The sequence below is a fragment of the Pristiophorus japonicus genome, chromosome 2 (assembly GCF_044704955.1).
Source record: "Pristiophorus japonicus isolate sPriJap1 chromosome 2, sPriJap1.hap1, whole genome shotgun sequence".
NCBI lineage: Eukaryota > Metazoa > Chordata > Chondrichthyes > Pristiophoridae > Pristiophorus > Pristiophorus japonicus.
The window spans coordinates 144,607,339-144,627,375 of record NC_091978.1 but is presented as its reverse complement, the minus strand read 5'-3'; the positions used below and the strand labels follow the sequence as shown (position 1 = coordinate 144,627,375).

At 44.8% G+C, this 20,037-nt stretch overlaps 1 protein-coding gene across 14 annotated transcripts in view; it reads left to right on the top strand.

Annotated features, from left to right (window-relative positions):
- The window catches only part of tusc3 (tumor suppressor candidate 3), a 716,082-nt gene that overhangs the window by 461,482 nt on the left and 234,563 nt on the right, over positions 1-20,037 (top strand). For all 14 annotated transcript variants that reach the window (XM_070862659.1, XM_070862743.1, XM_070862752.1 and 11 more), the window contains one exon: positions 12,382-12,445. In XM_070862659.1, the coding sequence (XP_070718760.1) occupies positions 12,382-12,445 (64 nt within the window). The remainder of the gene's footprint in view (positions 1-12,381; positions 12,446-20,037) is intronic.

Sequence of the window (20,037 nt, the reverse complement as noted above, 5' to 3'; positions counted from 1 at the left end):
AGACGGGTGACAGGAGTGTGGGACTTTGTGAAGGCCTGAAGCTTCTGAGCTAGTTAGAGTTTGCAAAGGGTGGATGTTGGGGAAGGAGGCATTAGAGAAATCAAGCCTTGTGATAATGAAGATATGGATTAAGTTTTCTTGACGGATTGAAAGAAGCGGAGTTGGGTAGATAGATGAAGGAAAGCAGTCTTGGTCACGGACCAGATAGGAGGAAGGTAATTCAGCTTGGTGTCAAATAGGATGCCAAAGCTTCTTAGACACAATCGTATATATCACTTTTAGAAAAAGTGACCAGAAGGGAATAAAATCAAATTTTCCAGAGAATATTAATGTTCCATTTCAAGTAAGTAAGTAGTGACAGTAGATATAAATGTATGCATGTAAGTAAATCCAGGAGTCTTCATCGACATTAAATTCCCACCATGTTCAATGGAGCAAATCATGAATAATAGTTTTCAAACTGGATTGTTGGCACAATTGAATCACTGTGCCTACCCGTGTGCAGTGTACACCTGCATTAAGAAAAATCAATCTTCCAATAAGACACAATTACTCACAAATCATGCACATTGCAACTGAAATGGATCTAAGGTTAAATGATTCATCTCTACATTATATACTAAGCTTTTATCATGGACTTTCATGTTAATCTTTAGGCACCAGTATAATTTTGAAAATACAGGTTGAACCTCCCTTGTCTAGAACACCCCTTGTCCAGTACCATTCCGGGCCACCGGGTAGCACATGCGCAGAACTCCGACATGAACAAATTGAACAAATTGAACAAATTGAAGTCCTTCCTCACTGCTGACTCCCGCAATCGCTGGCCTGACCCCGCAATCCCCCGCCACCACCCCATGATCTCTCTGCCGTACTCCCAGCCCCAAGCCAGCCAGCCCCGATATCCCCTTGCTTAGTACCTGTATCATCCAATTTAACGTGATCACCCCACGTCCGGAAAAATCCATATTATAGAACAGGCCAGGTCCCGAGGGTTCAACCTGTACACTAATGTTTTCTATAATGGGAGCTTATTGGATTATGCAGTCTGTTACTGCAAAAATACAATTGACATTCCAATATATTCATATCCACCACTTTTACTGTCGAGAATAGGATGTTTTTTTTATGTTTTCTCTATTTCAGCTCTCCTCTTCTGAAGATCATCCCAGGATATATTTTCACAGCACTGGCAGCCCTCCAGTGCCTTGCCCAAGTAGCAAGTCCTTTGACAGTGGGTGGCATCACAGTCAGATCTAATTATTTCCCCACTGACTATATGCCCAGATGTACTTTCCAGCAGAAGTTACTGTGTAGCAACCAGGAGTGGGAATCCTGGTGGATTTTTCCTAGTCCTCGCTCGGAGGTAGTAAGGTCAATTGTAGTTCTCTTACCACTGCCCACTTGAGATCATATAACTCCTGGTTCTGTATAGCTTAGTACCATGCAAATTAGGGAATTTACCAACAGAACCATTGGGGGCATGGCAAATAAAAGCTTAAAATTAAACATAATTATTCTTAATCAAATTTGGCTCTTTTAAGTTATGAAAGTTATTTCGTCACAATTCCAGCAGCACTACACAAGCAAAACATGTCTTCTGTCCAAACAAAATAATGCAACATAAAGGTTGTAAGATTAATTTATTGTTGAAAAGTCTTGCTCTGGTCTTGATGTGTTGTCCTAGCGTAAAATGCACACAGTCTGGATTTCCCTTGAGTTTGTAACAGATTGCATAATAAGCCAATCTAAAGATTAAATATAAAGCTGACATTGTCTCCTGATGCTCCAGTATCTACTATTATCTGCTATCTTTGGCTTATTTCTGAAATAAATAGTTTACTGATTTGGTTTTATTCCAGAACTTCTCCACCCAAGCAGTCTATTCCTCTAACTCTGTTTCTTTGTGCATCCTCCTCCATTGTTTTCTTACTCTCACATCAGCTGTTTGCCTCAAATAATTTCCCTCAACTATTTCAAGCAATACTACTTTCTTCATCCGGCACTTTAACAAAAAACGTTTTTCCTTCCTTTCAGGTGTCAAGGATCATAAGCTTCAATAACTCTTGGACACCAGCACCCCTTCAGAACCTTTCACTTTCACTTACCTATGATCCCATCCCTTCTTCCAATCTCACCCCCTGCTATGTTTTCACTATTCCCTGTGACCTTTCCCTCTCTGACCCCGAACGAATGGTCCTTAGCAAAGGCCTGAGCTTCATCTCCTTACGCCCCCACCTCAATGAATTTTGAGCTCGGCATGATGCTGAACTCTCTTTCCACCCCCTTCGCCTCCATGCCCACTTCTTTGCCCAGGAGTCTTCCCCTTCCCCCCATCTCCCGCGCATAGCTGACCCTTTCTCCCCTTTTCAGAATTCTCGCTCTACTTGGACCCCTCCCTCGGGCCTCTTACCCTCTCTAGATCTCTTCATTGCGAACTGCCAACGGGATATCAGCCGTCTCAATTTCTCTGCTGCCCTCACCCACTCCAACCTACCTTCCTCTGAACTTGCAGCACTGCGCTCCCTCAGATCCAACCCCAACTTTGTCATTACACCTGCTGACAAGGGTGGCACTGTTATTGTTTGGTGAACTGACCTCTATCTTACAGACACTGCTGGCCAACTCTCTGACACCTCTTCCTACCTTCCCCTGGACCATGACCCCACTACCGAACATCAAGCCATTGTTTCCCAGACCGTCACTGACCTCATTTCCTCTGCAGATCTTCCCTCCACAGCCACCACCCGCATAGATCCCCAAACCCACACATCCCGCTTCTACCTCCTTCCTAAGATCAACAAACAGGACTGCCCTGGTAGACCCATCATTTCAGTTGTTCTTGCCCCATGGAACTTATTTCTTCCTATCTCGACTCTATTTTTTCTCCCTTTGTCCAGTCACTTCCCACCAACAACCGTGACTCCTCCAATGCCCTCCGGATGCCACTTTCCACAGTTTCCAGTTTCCTGGCCCTAACCGTCTGCTTTTCACTATTGACTTCCAATCCCTCTACACTTCCATCCCCCACCAGGAAGGCTAGAGGTGCTCCACTTCTTCCTTGAGCAGAGGCCCAACTAGTCCCCATCCTCCACAACCCTCCTCCACCTGGCTGAACTTGTTCTTAAATTGAACAACTTCTCTTTTGACTCCACTTACTTCCTCCAAATTAAAAGTGTTGCTATGCCGGCATTTTCGTGGGATCTGTGGAACATTCATTGTTCCAGTCCTACTCATGTCCCCTCCCTCAGCTCTTTTTCTGGTACATTGATGACTGTACCAGTGCCTTTTCCTGCTCTTGCCCTGAACTAGACAATTTCATTCATAAGAACATAAGAAATAGAGCAGGAGTAATTCATTTGGCCCCTCGAGCCTGCTCCGCCATTTAATAAGATCATGGCTGATCTGATCTTGGGCTCAGCTCCACTTCCCTTCCTACTCCATAACCCTTCACTCTGTTATTGTTCAAAAATCTGTCTGTCTCCAGCTTAAATATATTCAATGACCCAGCCTCCACAGTTCTCCTGGGCAGAGAATTCCACAGGTTTATGATCTTCTGAGAAAATAAATTACTCTCATCTCAGTTCTAAATGGGCGACCCCTTATTCTTAAACTATGCCCTCTAGTTCTAGATTCCCCCACGAGTGGAAACATCCTCTCTGCATCTACCTTGTCGAGCCCCCTCAGTATCGTATATGTTTCAATAAGATCACCTCTCGTGCTTCTAAACTCCAATGAATATAGGCCCAACCTGCTCAACCTTTCTTCATAAGTCAACCCCTTCATCTCAGGAATCAATCTAGTGAATCTTCTCTGAACTGCCTCCAATGCAAGTATATCCTTCCTTAAATAAGGAGACCAAAACTATGCAGTACTATAGGTGTTGTCTCACCAATACCCTATACAGTTGTAGCAGGACTTCCCTGCTTTTATACTTCATCCCCCTTACAATAAAGGCCAGCATTTTCTCACATTATACTCCATCTGCCAAATGTTTGCCCACTCACTTAGCTTGTATTATTCCTTTGCAGATTCTTTGTGTCCTCCTCACAGCTTGCTTTCTCACCCATCTTTGTATCATCAGCAAACTTGGCTACATTACACTCGGTCCCTTCATCCAATGCATTAATATAGATTGTAAATAGTTGAGGCCCCAGTTCCAATCCCTGTGGCACCCCACTCATTACCGTTTGCCAACCAGAAAATTACCCATTTATCCCGACTCTCTGTTTTCTGTTAGTTAGCCAATCCGCTGTCTATGCTAATATATTACCCCCAATCCCGTGAGCTCTTTTGTTGTACAGTAACCTTTTATGTGGCATCTTATCGAATGCCTTCTGGAAATCCAAGTTACACCACATCCCCCTTATCCACCCTGTTCGTTATATCCTGAAAGAACTCCAGCAAATTTGTCAAACATGATTTCACTTTCATAAAATCATGCTGACTCTGCTTGACTGTATTATGCTTTTCCAAATGTCCTGCTGCTGCTTCCTTAATAATGGACTCTAGCATTTTCCCAACGACAGATGTTAGGCTAACTGGTCTACAGTTTCTTTCTTTCTGTCTCCCTCCTTTTTTAAATAGGGGCGTTATATTTGTGGTTTTCCAATCCACTTGACCTCTCCAGATTCCAGGGAATTTTGGTAGATTGCAATCAATGCATCCACTAGCTCTGTAGCCAGTTATTTTAAGACCCTAGGATGCAGGCCATCAAGTCCAGGGGACGTCCTTCTTTAGTCCCATTATTTTACCGAGTACTTTTTCTTTAATGATAGTGATTCTTTTAAGTTACCCCCTCCCTATAGCCCCTTGATTATTTATTATTGGGATGTTATTAGTGTATTCTACCATGAAGACCGGTACAAAATATTTGATCAAAGTCTCTGCCATTTCCCTGTTCCCCATTATTAATTCCCCAGTCTCATCCTCTAAGGGACCAATGTTTGCTTTAGCTACTCTCTTTCTTTTTATACACTTGTAGAAGTTCTTACTATCTGTTTTTATATTTCCTGCTAGTTTACTCTCATAATCCATCTTCTCTCTGTTTATTTTTTTTAGTTGTCCTTTGATGGTTTTTTAAAAATGTTCCAATCCTCTGGCCTCCCACTAATCTTGGCAACATTGTATGTCATTGTTTTCAATTTGATACCATCCTTTACTTCCTCAGTTAGCCATGGATTCACTTTGCATCTAATTTCCACCCTTCCCTCACCTTCCCTCCCTCATCTCCGACTCTTCCCTTCCCTTCCTCAACTTCTCTGTCTCCATTTCTGTGGATAGATTATTGACAAACATTCACTATTGGTCCACTGACTCCACAGCTACCTGGACTACACTTCCTCCAACCCCGCATCCTGTAAGGACTCCATTCCATTCTCCCAGTTTCTCAGTCTCTGTCTCAAATGTTCTAACCACACCACATTCCACACTAGTGCCTCCGATATGTCTTCCTTTTTCCTCAACCGAGTATTCCCTTCTGCCATGGTTAACATGGCCCTCGACCCTGTCCATTCTATTTCCCGCACTTCTGCTCTCACCCCTTCCTCTCCCTCTCAGAGCCATGATAGGATTCCCCTTGTCCTTACCTTTTATCCCAGCAGCCTCCATGTTCAACTAATCATCCTCCTCCATTTCTGCCACCTCCAGCGTGATCGCACCACCAATTACATCTTCACCCCCCCACCCTCTCCTCCCCTCTCAGCATTCCAAAGGGACTGCTCCCTCGGTGACACCCTGGTCCATTCCGCAGTCACCTCCAGCACCCTCTCCCCATCCCACGGCACCTTCAAATGCAAGCGCAGGAGATGCAACATCTGCCCATTTACCTCCTCCCTTCCCACTGTCTCAGACCCCAAACACTCCTTCCAGGTCAAACAGCAATTTACTTGTACTTCTTTCAATTTAGTATACTGTATTCGCTGCTCATGATGTGGTCCTCCTCTACATTGGGGAGACCAAATGCAGATTGGATGACCGCTTTGCAGAACACCTAGGTTCAGTCCGTAAGCATGACCCCGCTTCCGGTCACCTGTCACTTTAATTCTCCGCTCTATTCCCACATTGATCTCTTCGTCCTCAGCCTCATCCAATGAAGCTCAATGCAAGCTTGAGGAACAGCACCATGTTGCTCTTTTAGGCACTTTACAGCCTTCTGAACTGAACATCATGTTCAACAATTTCAGACCATAACCTCTGCCCATAATTTGTTCCCTTCCCTTTTTTTTAAACAACACCCCCCCCCCTCGCTTATTTTTTTTCTGTTTCCCATGGCAGCTGGTAATTATTCCGCCATTCATAGCCCATCTAGACTCATCTTTTGCTTCCTAACTTGTGCCCTTACCATCTCAATTTGGCCCATCATTCCTTTCGTGTCTCAAATCTCTCCTGCCTTCCACCCTATCTCCGACCTTCCCTTTTGTTCTTTCTTCTCCTCCCCTCCCCCTTTCAATGCACCTTGCACTTCTTTAAGAATCTGTTACTTTTCTAACTTTTGCCAGTTCTGACGAAGGGTCATCAACCTGAAACGTTAACTCTTGTTTCTCTCGACAGATGCTGCCTGACCCGCTGAGATTTCCAGAATTTTCTGTTTTTAGTACCGCTTTCCTGATCTGTAATCCTGGATACATTATAAAAATCACTCCCACTTTAATTTTAAGTATTACCTTTATTACCCTGCTATTAGTTAAAATCACCCCATATTATTGCCCTGCTGTATTTAAAAATCTCTCTGATCTATCTGCAGGTCTCCTCACTCCATCTCACCTCCAGTGTTTGGTGGCTTATAAGTTAAATCAAGAATTGTATAATTTCCCTTCCTATTTCTTAACTCTTTCCATATGGATTCTGTCATTGCAATCCCCATCCTTATGTTTGAACACTTTGATAGAATTATTCATTAACACTTCAGAAGGTTAGAGGCAGGGTCAAATGGACCGGGCGGAGGTCCTGCCCTGCTGCTAATCTGCCATTCAAAGGAAAATCCAGCCCACGATCTTTGCAGAAATTCCAACTGTCATCTGATTGAGTTTCCCGTTGTTGCCAGTATTTTTCACCAATACTGGAGCTTAAGAAATGTAACCACGTGCCTTTTTTTATTGGTGCAGTTGTTCTTTCAATGGATATTTCAAATGTTGCTTTTATTATCTTTGGTGATCACAGACTTTTAATGCAGAATTTTCCATCAGCACATTAAATAGACGAGGCAGAGTCTGATAGGATATATGTTATACATGTTCTATGGAATAAAGGACTTGATTGTTTGAGCAGTAAATTCTCATTCCATGTATGAACCACTTGTGTCTGTAGACTTTAGTTATTCAACTGGATAAACTAATATCAATGGAGTATGGCAAACATGGTAGTGGCTTTGACGAGCAATACATTTTCTGTCTTTGGATTTGCTGGTGCATGACTAGTGTTTTATGTCGTGATAGGATTCAACCAATGTGGCTTCTAAATAACTGATGCTGCAGTAAATGTTAATATAGACTATTTTTTTAATTGTTAATTTATTTTCAATTGCAGAGATGTTATGAAACTTTAAGTTGTTGTCCCACTTAAAATTAATGTTTGTCACAAAACATGCCTTAGCAGTAGAGTGACAGAGAATTCAGGAATGTGGACATACCAGAGTAGAATTTCCAGTTGTTCATGTTTAATTAACAGCTGTTAACACATAAGCAATGGGGAACTATGCAGAGATTGTTAACACGTTTTCTGCCCATTTAGTGGCACATTCAATTTTCTGATCGAGTTTCCTTTTAGTGGCATAAGCTAGTACCATAATTATATTTACAAGTCCTACTGCATGTATATACTTAGTGCTGCTTACCACTGTGTTCTCTGCCAGTGCCATTGTGTAAAGTGTGAACTTGTAACCCTAATCTGATGCTCATCATAAATGCTATCTTGAGTGCTGAGGTGCTAGTACATCTCAGAATTAGCCTCTTGGGACTTAGGTGGCCATTGTTTCATGGCAGCTAGGCCTGAGAAAAGGACCTACCTTACTGTAAGGCTGACTTACTGCCTACCTCAAGGACAGCTTATTACCATAGCTGCGAAAGTTATAATAGGACCCTTTCTAGGTCATAACAAGGGACACCTGAAACCCTATTTCTCATCTACATACTGCCTCTTGGCAACATCATCCAAAAACACAGCGTTAGTTTCCATATGTATACCGATGACACCCACCTGTACCTCACCACCACTTCTCTCGGCCCCTCCACTGTATCTAAATTTATCAGACTGCTTCTCCGGCATCCAGTACTAAATATTGGGAAGACCAAAGCCATTATCTTCGATCCCCGTCACAAACTCCGCTCCCTTGCCACTGACTCCATCCCTCTCCCTACCAACTGCCTGAGGCTGAACCAGACTGTTCACAGCCTTTGTATTATATTTGACACTGAAATGAGCTTCCAATCATATATCCGCTCCATCACTAAGACCGCCTATTTCTAACTCCATAACATCGCCCGCCTCCACTCCTGCCTCAGCTCATCTGCTGATGAAACCCTCATCCGTGCCTTTGTTAACTTTAGACTTGATGATTCCAATGTACGCCTGGCCATCCTCCCACATTCTACCCTCCGTAAACTTGAGGTCATCCAAAACTCTGCTGTCCGTGTCCTAACTCGCACCAAGTCCCAGTCACCAATTGCCCCTGTACTCACTGATCAACATTGGCTCCCAGTTAAACAATGTCTCGATCACACCTTTGTCTGTCGCTCTACTCCTCCAGCACTTTCTACTCTTTTGAACATCTCATCTTGTTTCACCCATCTCATCTCATTTAAAATTCTCGTTCGCTATCACCCATCCAAATACCATAAAACATTTCTGACTGAGATACGTTCACTGTCACCCTCCTATCCTCCCTTAATCTCTTCTTTCATGTAAACTCCCTAACCCATATTCACGGGCACCCCCTTAAACTTACCATCTCACGTGGCCTCACTTCTCCAATTGTGTCACTCACAGATAACGCCATCTCTGACCACTTCCTTGTATTGCTCTCCATCCACATCCCCCTTCCACCAAGCCCCGCCCCCGCCCACCTCACTACTTCCTTCCGTGTCCGCCCCTGGATAAAACTCTCTCCCAACTCACTTACAACGGCCCTTACAAAATCCCAACTGTCCAGCCTTCGGCCCTCTATTCACCATAGTCAGTACATTACCCCCAATACTATGTGCTTTAATTTTGCACACCAATCTCTTGGGTGGGACCTTGCCAAAAACCTTTTGCAAGTCCTAATGCACCACATCCACTGGTTCTCCCTTGTTCACTCTACTAGTTATATCCTCAAAAAATTCGAGAAGATTTGTCAAGCATGATTTCACTTTCAGAAATCCATGCGGACTTGGACCGATTCTGTCACTGCTTTCCAAATGCGCTGCTATTTCATCTTTAATAATTGATTCCAACATTTTCCCCACTACTAATGTCAGGCTAACCAGTCTATAATTACCCGTTTTCTCTCTCCCTCCTTTTTTAAAAAGTGGTGTTACATTAGCTACCCTCCAGTCCATAGGAACTGATCCAGAGTCGGTAGCCTGTTGGAAAATGATCACCAATGCATCCACTATTTCTAGGGCCACTTCCTTAAGTACTCTAGGATGCAGACCATCAGGCCCCAGAGATGTATCGGCCTTTAATCCCATCAATTTCCCTAACACAATTTCCCGTCTAAAAAGGATTTCCTTCAGTTCCTCCTTCTCACTAGACCCTCGGACCTCTAGTATTTCCGGAAGGTTATTTGTGTCTTCCTTCATGATGACAGAACCAAAGTATTTGTTCAACTGGTCTGCCATTTCTTTGTTCCCCATTATACTTTCACCTGAGTCTGATTGCAAGGGACCTACGTTTGTCTTCACTAATCTTTTTCTCTTCACATATCTATAGAAGCTTTTGCGGTCAGTTTTTATGTTCCCAGCAAGCTTCCTCTCATACTCTATTTTCCCCCTCCTAATTAAACCCTTTGTCCTCCTCTACTGAATTCTAAATTTCTCCCAGTCCTCAAATTTGCTGCTTTTTCTGGCCATTTTAGATGCCTCTTCCTTGGATTTAACACTATCCTTAATTTCGCTTGTTAGCCACGGTTGAGCCACCTTCCCCATTTTAATGTTACTCCACAAACAGGGATGAACAATTGTTGAAGTTCATCTATGTGATCTTTAAATGTTTGCCATTGCCTATCCACCGTCAACCTTTTAAGTATCATTCGCCAGTTTATACTAGCCAATTCACGTCTCATACTATCTAAGTTACTTTTCCTTAAGTTCAGGACCCTGAATAAACTGTGTCACTCTCCATCTTAATAAAGAATTCTACCATATTTTGGTCACTCTTCCCCAAGGGGCCTCGCACAACAAGATTTCTAATTAGTCCTTTCTCATTACACATCACCCAATTTTTAACCAATAAGGGAATTAAGGGTTATGGGAGCGGGCGGGTAAGTGGAGCTGAGTCCACGGCCAGATCAGCCATGATCTTGTTGAGTGGTGGAGCAGGCTCGTGGGGCTAAGTGGCCTACTCCTGTTCCTAATTCTTATGTTCTTATAATCTAGGATGGCCAGCCCTCTAGTTGGTTCCTTGACATATTGGTCTCGAAAACCATCTCTAATACACTCCAGGAAATCCTCCTCCACCGTACTGCTATAGTTTGGTTAGCCCAATCTATATGTAGATTAAAGTCGCCCATGATAACTGCTGTACCTTTATTGCACGTATCCCTAATTTCTTGTTTGATATTGTTCCCAACGTCACTACTACTGTTTGGAGATCTGTATGCAACTCCCACTAGCGTTTTCTGCCCTTTGGTATTCCGCAGCTCCACCCATACCGATTCCACATCATCCAAGCTAGTGTCCTTCCTTACTATTGTGTTAATTTCCTCTTTAACCAACAATGCTACCCCACCTCCTTTTCCTTTCTGTCTATCCTTCCTGAATGTTGAATACCCCTGGATGTTGATTTCCAAGCTTTTGTCACCCTGGAGCCATGTCTCCGTGATGCCAATTATTTCATATTCATTAATTGCTGCCTGTGCAGTTAATTCGTCCACCTTATTACGAATACTCCTCGCATTGAGTCCCGTTCACCTAGTACCTCTGTGCTAGCTGACCTACTTTGGCTCTTGGTTTTGGCAACACCTCGATTTATAAAATTCACATCCTTGTTTTCAAATCCCTCCATGGTCTCACCCCTCCCTACCTCTGTAATCTCCTCCAGCCCCACAACCCCTCCCCAAGATATCTTCACCCTCTAATTCTCGCATCTTGAGAATCCATGATTTTAATCGCTCACCCTTTGATAGCTGTGCCTTCAGCTGCCGAGGCCTTAAGTTCTCGAATTCCTTCCCTAAATCTGCAAGCACCTGTGTGCAGTCAAGCACTCTCTCAATCCCTTGAGGGCCCTGGCTAAAGTGGAATATTGTGTACAGCAACCTTGAAATGAAGTCTCCTTATTGGATTGTGCTCCTGTCATATGTTTGCTAATTGACCAGAGACATGCATGAGAGCTGTCCATAGGGTAATTTCTGATGTAGGTAAAAGAATGAAACATTGAGTGTGTAGCCTTGTTAGTGACTGTTAGCCAGTGATGTGCATAAAGGTTTTGTGCCAGTGCTATTAGGAGAGGTTTGTTAAGGTGGTCCTTTCTCGAAGGAAAGAAAATGGCTACCATATTTTTTAGGCTTTATTTTCTTGAATGTGTATTGCATTTAATGAATTTTGTTGTCATTCAAAATTAAATATGTATATATCTAAAAAAAATCTAATTTTCTATTTCCAAATGTGCTACTATTTTGACTCTGTGGTCGTGATTTCCCAGCCATTGATATGAATGCACTATGTATTTCCCTCATCAACCAAGAATGTAAAACCGTTTGAGGCACAGACAGCTATTCAGTTGCCATGTATGTTGTTTCATAGCATTTGACAGAAGGTGTACTGTGTGGTGAAGAATAGCTTTTCTTTGAGGCACGATCTAGCAACCATCTCAGGAACCATTGAAATTTGCCCAGTCTGGATAAGCAGGGTTCAAATGTAGTCAAACTGGGATTTGAATCTCAGCATCTACCTTTTGGTTGCTAGAATCTTGGATCTCTAATTTATCTGCAATTAATTACAGTGAAAAGCCCACAATCAATTATGTCTTCCTTATTCTTACCATTCCCATGAAAATGTAATCATAGGTGATAGTTCATATTTAATAAGATATACTGCAACACAGAAAATAACCGATGTAACTTATAAGTTGTATGTTAATTTAAAAATACCAAAAGTAGATATACTTTCTGTTGTTTATTATTCATTATTTTCTAGGACATTGTAACTGCCATTTTTGTAATATTTGAATTCATTATTTCTGCAGAGCTACATCCATGGGAGCAGTCAAGCTCAATTTGTTGCGGAGTCACACATCATACTTCTGCTAAGTATCCTTTGAAATATCTGTCATGATGTAATAAGGTAACCTTGAAACAAATGAAAAGTCCATGTTCACATTTGCACTTGGAAAGAAAATATAAGTTAGTGACTTTGAAATGTGTGTCTGAATAGTAACTAAAAACGACATTATAGGAAGTTCGACTATTTAAAAAAAAAAGTTTGATAAAAAGTGAAAAACCACTATCGGTAGTGAATTATTAATGAGATTTTAAATGATTACATTAATTGTCTTCTCTGCATAACTTAGGCATTATATACAGTACATTACTCACTGGGCTATATGTGACTAGCGACATAAACTACATCTCCGTTTCCACGAAATTCATATTATTCAATTGTTTTCGTCCCAGCGGAAGTTCCATTGACTGACTTGAATGTACCAATTCTGTCATTTTATACATTAAGGTTTCCTGCCTTTTGGCTCAGTTTAGATTCAGAAATCAGTTGATAGTGAACTGAACTGGAACTGATTAAATTTTGAGTGAAATGCTACCATTATTAAGAAAAAATAGTTCTCCAAACTGACAGAATATTGGTTTTGCAGACATTATGTAATAGAAATTACATTGTTTGAAATCTAAGGAAATTCTAGTTTCAGATTGTTATATTTTTCAGTTATTTATTTTAATCTCTTATAGGTTGAAATATTATTTTTTGGCAACTGGTATAATAGATTTAAACATTTACATGTTAAATGTTTTTTCTCCTGCTGACTCCATCGTCTCCCTTTCTTCCTCACTTGTCCCTTACTGTCCCCATGATCTCATTCTGAGGGATACATTGGTCCTTGTTGTGCCTGTTTTGGGGTAAAAAGTTTACATTAGGGAGACAACGTTTGGGCTGCAATTTCTCATGCCCGATGTCCCCTGCAAGCAATTTTCAAAGGTTCTAGGCAGCCGCCTGAAACGGGCATTAGGTGCCTTGAATTTGCAAATCAGTATCCTAATGTCTGTTTTGGGACCCTGCATGAAATTCAACATCAACTGGGGAAAACATACACTGAAATAGTTCCGATCAAAATTTCCAGGTCTCTCATCATAACTGTATCCTGTCCTCCTTGGTATCACTCTATGTTACACTTTTTCATTGCATCCATTCTTTTTCTATTATAGTGTACCTAGTGGTCCAACTATAGCTGCCCAATGTATTGTAGAGATTCATCATCACTTCTTTGCCTTTACACTTGGCAGTGTGAAGCATAAGATGTTTTAACTCTCAGGACTCATCTGCATGCACTTCAGTTATTTTTTGGCCTGAAACCGGTGGGAAACAGCAACTGGCTGGCAGAAGGGAGCACAATGTTTGACAGCAAAAGGCCATTGCTGGGGACCGAAGGTACAGTCCACAGCACTCGGGTAAGTTATTCAGTAGTGGGAGGGCCTGGGGCAGGGAGTTATAAACCCCTGGCTCCACAAGAAATTCATTGAAGTAAAAAGCCTTGCATTTATGGGCCACATTTTCCCCCGATTCCTCTTTTCACGAGGTGAACTTGGTAGGAAAGCCACAACCACTTCTTCACTCAGGGCCACAGTTAAAATAGCAGTCGAGCCCTGCTGACATCTACAGAGCCCGACCTGCGTATTTAAAGAAGACCCCCATTGTTTTCCAGTGTGTGTCCTTTCACCTGCTCAGAAGAAATCGTAGCCTGCGAGATCGGTGGTGACATCAGCGGGTGAGGCACAAGGGTGATTATCGGGCAGGGTTAAAATTACCCTGGTTAAACTCACCAAACTGCTTGAAAGTTTGATCCATTTGACATCAACTGAGTATTTTCATTGAAGTTTACCATTAGTAATGTTTCTATTGGCTTGTATTCCCTTGAGTATAGAAGATTGAGGGGTGATTTAATTGAGGTGTCAAAGATGATTAAATGATTTGATAGCACAGGTAGAAAAAAATGATTTCCTCTGGTGGGGGGAGTCCAGAACAAAGGGGCATAATCTTAAAATTAGAGCTAGGCCGCTCAAGGGTAGTAGAAATCTAAAACTTTCTCCCCAAAAAGCTGTTGAGCCTTGGTCAATATAAAATGCCAAAAGTCAGATTGATAGGGCCCAAACTTGGTGGAGGCCAAGACTCGCCCAAGTGCCACCCAAACGACAGCCGATGGCTGCCAAGAGACCGGGCGGTACTTTGCCAGGAAGATCCCTCTAAAAGAGGTGGCAGTACCATCCAATGGCCAAATAACAGCTTATGCCTTCAATCTGGGCAGCAGCGGGTGGGAGCTCTCAATCTCGAACACCGCCCCCCTCTGGGCTCTCAGCCCCCTGCTGGGCTCGAACACCACTCCCCGCTGGGCTCGAACACCACTCCCCGCTGGGCTCGAACACCGACACCGCTGGGCTCGAACACCACCCCCGCTGGGCTCGAACACCACCCCCGCTGGGCTCGAACACCACCCCCCACTGGGCTCTCAGCCCCCCGCTGGGCTCGAACACCACCCCCCGCTGGGCTCGAACACCAACCCCACTGAGCTCTCAGCCCCCCACTGGGCTCGAACACCGCCCCCCGCTGGGCTCGAACACCACCCCCGCTGGGCTCGAACACCACCCCCTGCTGGGCTCGAACACCGCCCCCCGCTGGGCTCGAACACCAACCCCGCTGGGCTCTCAGCCCCCCGCTGGGCTCGATCGCCACCCCCCGCTGGGCTCGAACACCACCCCCCGCTGGGCTCTCAGCCCCCCGCTGGGCTCGAACACCGCCCCCCGCTGGGCTCGAACACCGCCCCCCGCTGGGTCTGGCTCTCAGCCCCCCACTGGGCCCGACCTCTGCTCCCACTGGGCCCAGCTCTCAGCCCCCCGCTGGGCTCGAACACTGCCCCCCGCTGGGCTCGACTTCCGCTCCTGCTGGGCTCGAACACCACCCCCCACTGGGCTCTCAGCCCCCCTCTGGGCTCGAACACCAACCCCACTGGGCTCTCAGCCCCCCACTGGGCTCGAACACCGCCCCCCGCTGGGCTCGAACACCACCCCCCGCTGGGCTCGAACACCACCCCCCGCTGGACTCGAACATCGCCCCCCGCTGGGCTCGAACACCAACCCCGCTGGGCTCTCAGCCCCCCGCTGGGCTCGAACACCACCCCTCGCTGGGCTCTCAGCCCCCCGCTGGGCTCGAACACCATCCCCCGCTGGGCTCGAACACCACCCCCCGCTGGGCTCTCAGCCCCCCGCTGGGCTCGAACACCGCCCCCCGCTGGGTCTGGCTCTCAGCCCCCCACTGGGCCCGACCTCTGCTCCCACTGGGCCCAGCTCTCAGAACCCCGCTGGGCTCGAATACTGCCACCCGCTGGGCTCGACCTCCGCTCCTGCTGGGATTGGCTCTCAGCCCCGCGCTGGGCTCAGCTCTCAGTCCGCCGCTGGCCCGGACGCCGATCCAATGGGCTGCCTGTACTCCAGTGATGTCAGTCCAGTCACCCTTGTCGAAGTGGTCACACTCCTGGGTCAGCTCACACTGCTCATGACTCCTCTTCGCAACCCAACCACACTTGGGCAGGATACCTACAATGAGAGCAATGCTTCCGGATCTTGGACCCCCTTGAAAAGCCTTGCTGTACTTCCAGAGTGTGTCTCAAGATTCGTCATGGTCTGCTACATGCTCCACAACCTCACCGCCCTGAGGGCATTCCCTTTGCTACACATAGGGCATCCAGCTGAGGAGGAGAAGCAGGAAGAAGCAGAAGAGGAGGAGGAGGAGGAAGGGATGAGGCAACGAGGCACACCTGACAGCCCCTTTCTGCCCAGGCTATCCGTGATCTACTCAACCGACTGAGGTATCAGTGACCGCAACCCCGACCCAATTCTCTATTCATCAATATTCCATTGCCTTCGCTTTGCCTTTCCTCTGCTCCTGACCATCACAGCGTCCTCTTGGCCGCAATGCTGAAATAATAGCCACCACAAAAGCAACATTCCAATCCAAATGTATCTATCAATCCAGCCAATATTACATAACAAAGACAACTATTCACCTTAGTGCCGGTCTTGTGAGTGGCTTTCCTGTCCAACTGCTCCTAAGAAGTTCTACCCCAGTGACTGCACCATAGCTGGTGGAAAGCTGCTGACTTTCATTGGGGGAGACTGCAGATGACCTTCCAGGACAACCTTAAGCAGCTCTTGGCCTAGAAGGCGTGGCAGCGGACTCTACCACCTCAACATAGGCGGTAGGAGTCTGGGCATAGCTGGCTGACAGGCAACAACAAGGGCACTGGTGGAGTGACAGTGGTGGGAGGATAAATGCTGTCATTCTGAGAGAGGACAGCAGGTTCTTGCTCCACGGAGCCACTGCCACTCGCACGGGGCGGTGCCTCAGCATTCCTAACCATCTGTTGCAGAACAGGTTACTGGACTACTGTGACATTTACCTCACTGGTAAACATAAGCCCTTTACCACACTGGTAAAAGCGGCCATGATGGCAGCAAGCTTAGCCTGCATGACAGAAGTCTGAGCTTCCACTACAATACTCAGACATTGGGTGCTTTCTGCTTGTGCTACAATGGAAGCTGAGGCATCAGCCATGAGACTCTGCATCATGGTTGGGTCCACAAGTGCAATAATGTACTTGCTCATCACTTCCATGCTGAAAATCATGGGCTCTAAACTCTGTGCAAAGCCCTGTGAAAGGTTGGTACCAGACTCCTCCATGCTCCTTGACATTGTGCTCAGACTTTCTGGCAGGCCTGCCAATGCATCAAGCATTTGTTGTGCATACCCATCAGCATTCTTCTGTAGGCCGTCACATTGAAGTCCTCATCTGAGTCCTCTGCAGCTGAACTTGTGTGCGACCTTACCCTCCAGGTAGCTGGCACTATCCACTCATTCCTGGTGACTAACTATGTGCAGATCCCGCCTCTAACCTACCCTCTAAACTTTGTGTAGTGCCAGTATCTGAGCTGGTGGCTGCGAGTATGAGATCAAGTGACGGTGTTTTTTCTTCATCATTACACTCCTCTGTCTCTTGCACCACTGCCTGACCAGGTTGGACTTTTTGGGTGTCTGAAATGAGAAAGACACACGGGTAGGGTTGTGGTGAGAGGAGGGGGAGAACGCAAGAGGAGCATGCTTACACCATGTGCAGCTTGTAAATCAGAAGAGATTGTATGATGAAGGGGAAGTGCTCCCAATGAAGTTTACACATTTGCCTGCAGCACCTCCTGGCCCCCTGTGGAAATACCATCTCTCTCCACGAGTTGACCTGCACCAAGGCCTTCAGTTTTTTTTTTTTACACCTCTCACTCTTTTCCCCAGCCAGTTCAATGAGCTGCTGCAGGCAGAATGCACTTTACCCTTAAGAGATGCAGACTGCCTTAAAGAAGTGCAGGATAGCTTTCATTGCTGCTTGCTTGCACAAACATGGGTCCTTTACTGAGCATTCAGCAGCCGTTCAGCGCTCGGCTGAACGTCACAATCATGCTAATCAGCAGGCAGCACAAAGTTCATATACTGCCTGCATTCTTTTGAACAGGTGCAGGGTGATTGCAGATCACGATCCCCACACTCGTTTTTGGGGACAAACCAATTTCTAGGGCTACATGTAATATAACTGCAGCACAACTCAAATGAACAGTTAAAATTTGGTTTTAACTATACAGGTAATATTCCATCCTGTCCAATCTGAACCTCATGAGTTTTCTGTGGATTGAGACACTGAATTAGGTTGATAACTGATGAGTATTCATTACTAACATTTTGCTGATTTTAATGCTTTTTAAGTGGCACTTAAGCACACATTAAGCACTATGGATATGCATAAGCAGCTATAGAAATGCGTAACTAATTGCATTATATGTAAATGATTAACAGTATTACAATAAGAAAATTGTTATATTAAAAATGTTTTATTACATCTGAATAATCATGTGTATAATTTTCTAAATCGAAACATAGAACATAGAAACATAGAAATTTACAGCGCAGAAGGAGGCCATTTTGCCCCATCGTATCCACGCTGGCTGACAAAGAGCCGCATGGCCCTTAAAGCTTACATATAAACCTATGAGCAATGGCGGAAAGGTAAAAAGCACCCAGCCCAACCAGTCCGCCACACACAACTGCGACACCCCATACACTAAAACATTCTACTCTCCGACCTAACCGGAGCCATGTGATCTTCTGGGAGAGGCAAAAACCAGATAAAAATCCAGGCCAATTTGGGGGAAAAAATTCTGGGAAAATTCCTCTCCAACCCATCCAGGTGATCGAAATTAGTCCAGGAAATCACCCTAACCGTATTTGATTCCCTGCAGTACTTACCATCATATCTGCACCAGCCAACAAGAGGTTATCCAGTCTATTCCCAATTACCAGCTCTAGTTCCATAACCCTGCAGATTACTGCACTTTAAGTGCCCATCCAACCATCTCTTAAATGTGGTGAGGGTCTTCGCATCCACCACTCTTCCAGGCTGTGAGTTCCAGATCCCCACAACTTTCTCTGTAAAGAAGCCCTACCACCCCCTCAAATCCTCTCTAAACCTTCCACCCACCACCTTAAAACTATGCCCTCGCCACTAATGGAAATAGCCCCTTGCTATCCAATATATTCAGGCCCCTCAATATTTTGTACACCTCAATGAAGTCTCCTCTCAACCTCCTCTGTTCCAATGAGAACAAACCCAACCTATTCAAATGTTCTCATAGCTAAGATTCTCCATTCCAGGTAGCATCCTAATAAATCTCCTCTGCACCCTCTCTAGTGCAATCTTATCCTTCCTATAATACGGTGACCAGAACTGCACGCAGTACTCCAGCTGTGACCTAACCAAAGTATTATACAATTTAAGCATAACCTCCCTGCTCTTGTATTCTATGCCTCAGCCAATAAAGGCAAGCATTCCGTATGCCTTACTTAACCACCTTATCCACCTGGCCTGCTACTTTCAGGGATCTGTGGACAAGCAGTCCAAGGTCCTTTGTTCATCTACACTATTAAGTGGCCTACAGCTTAATGTATATACCCTTTCCTTATTAGCCCTCCCAAAATGGATTACCTCACATTTCTCTGAATTAAATTCTATTTGCCACTGTTCTGCCCACCTGGCCAGTAGATTGATATCTTCCTGCAGCCCATGACTTTCCTCTTCATTATCAACCAAACAGCCAATTTTAGTGTCATCTGCAAACTTCTTAATCATACTCCCTATATTCAAATCTAAATCGTTGATATATACCACAAAAAGCAAGGGACCCAGTACTGAGCCCTGTGGAACCGCACTGGAAACAGCCTTCCAGTCACAAAAACATCCATCAATCATTACCCTTTGCTTCCTAACTCCAAGCCAATTTTGGATTCAACTTGCCACTTTGCCCTGGATCCCATGGGCTTTAACCTTCGTTACCAGTCTACCATGTGGGACCTTATCAAAAGCTTTGCTAAAGTCCATATACACTACATCGTACGCACTACCCTCATCGACCCTCTTGGTTACTTCCTCAAAAAATTAAATCAGGTTAGTCAAACACGATCTTTCCTTAACAGATCTGTGCTGACTGTCCCTAATTAATCCTTGCCTTTCCAAATGTAGATTTATCCTGTCTTTCTGAATTTTTTCCAATAATTTTCCCACCGCTGAGGTTAGGCTGACAGG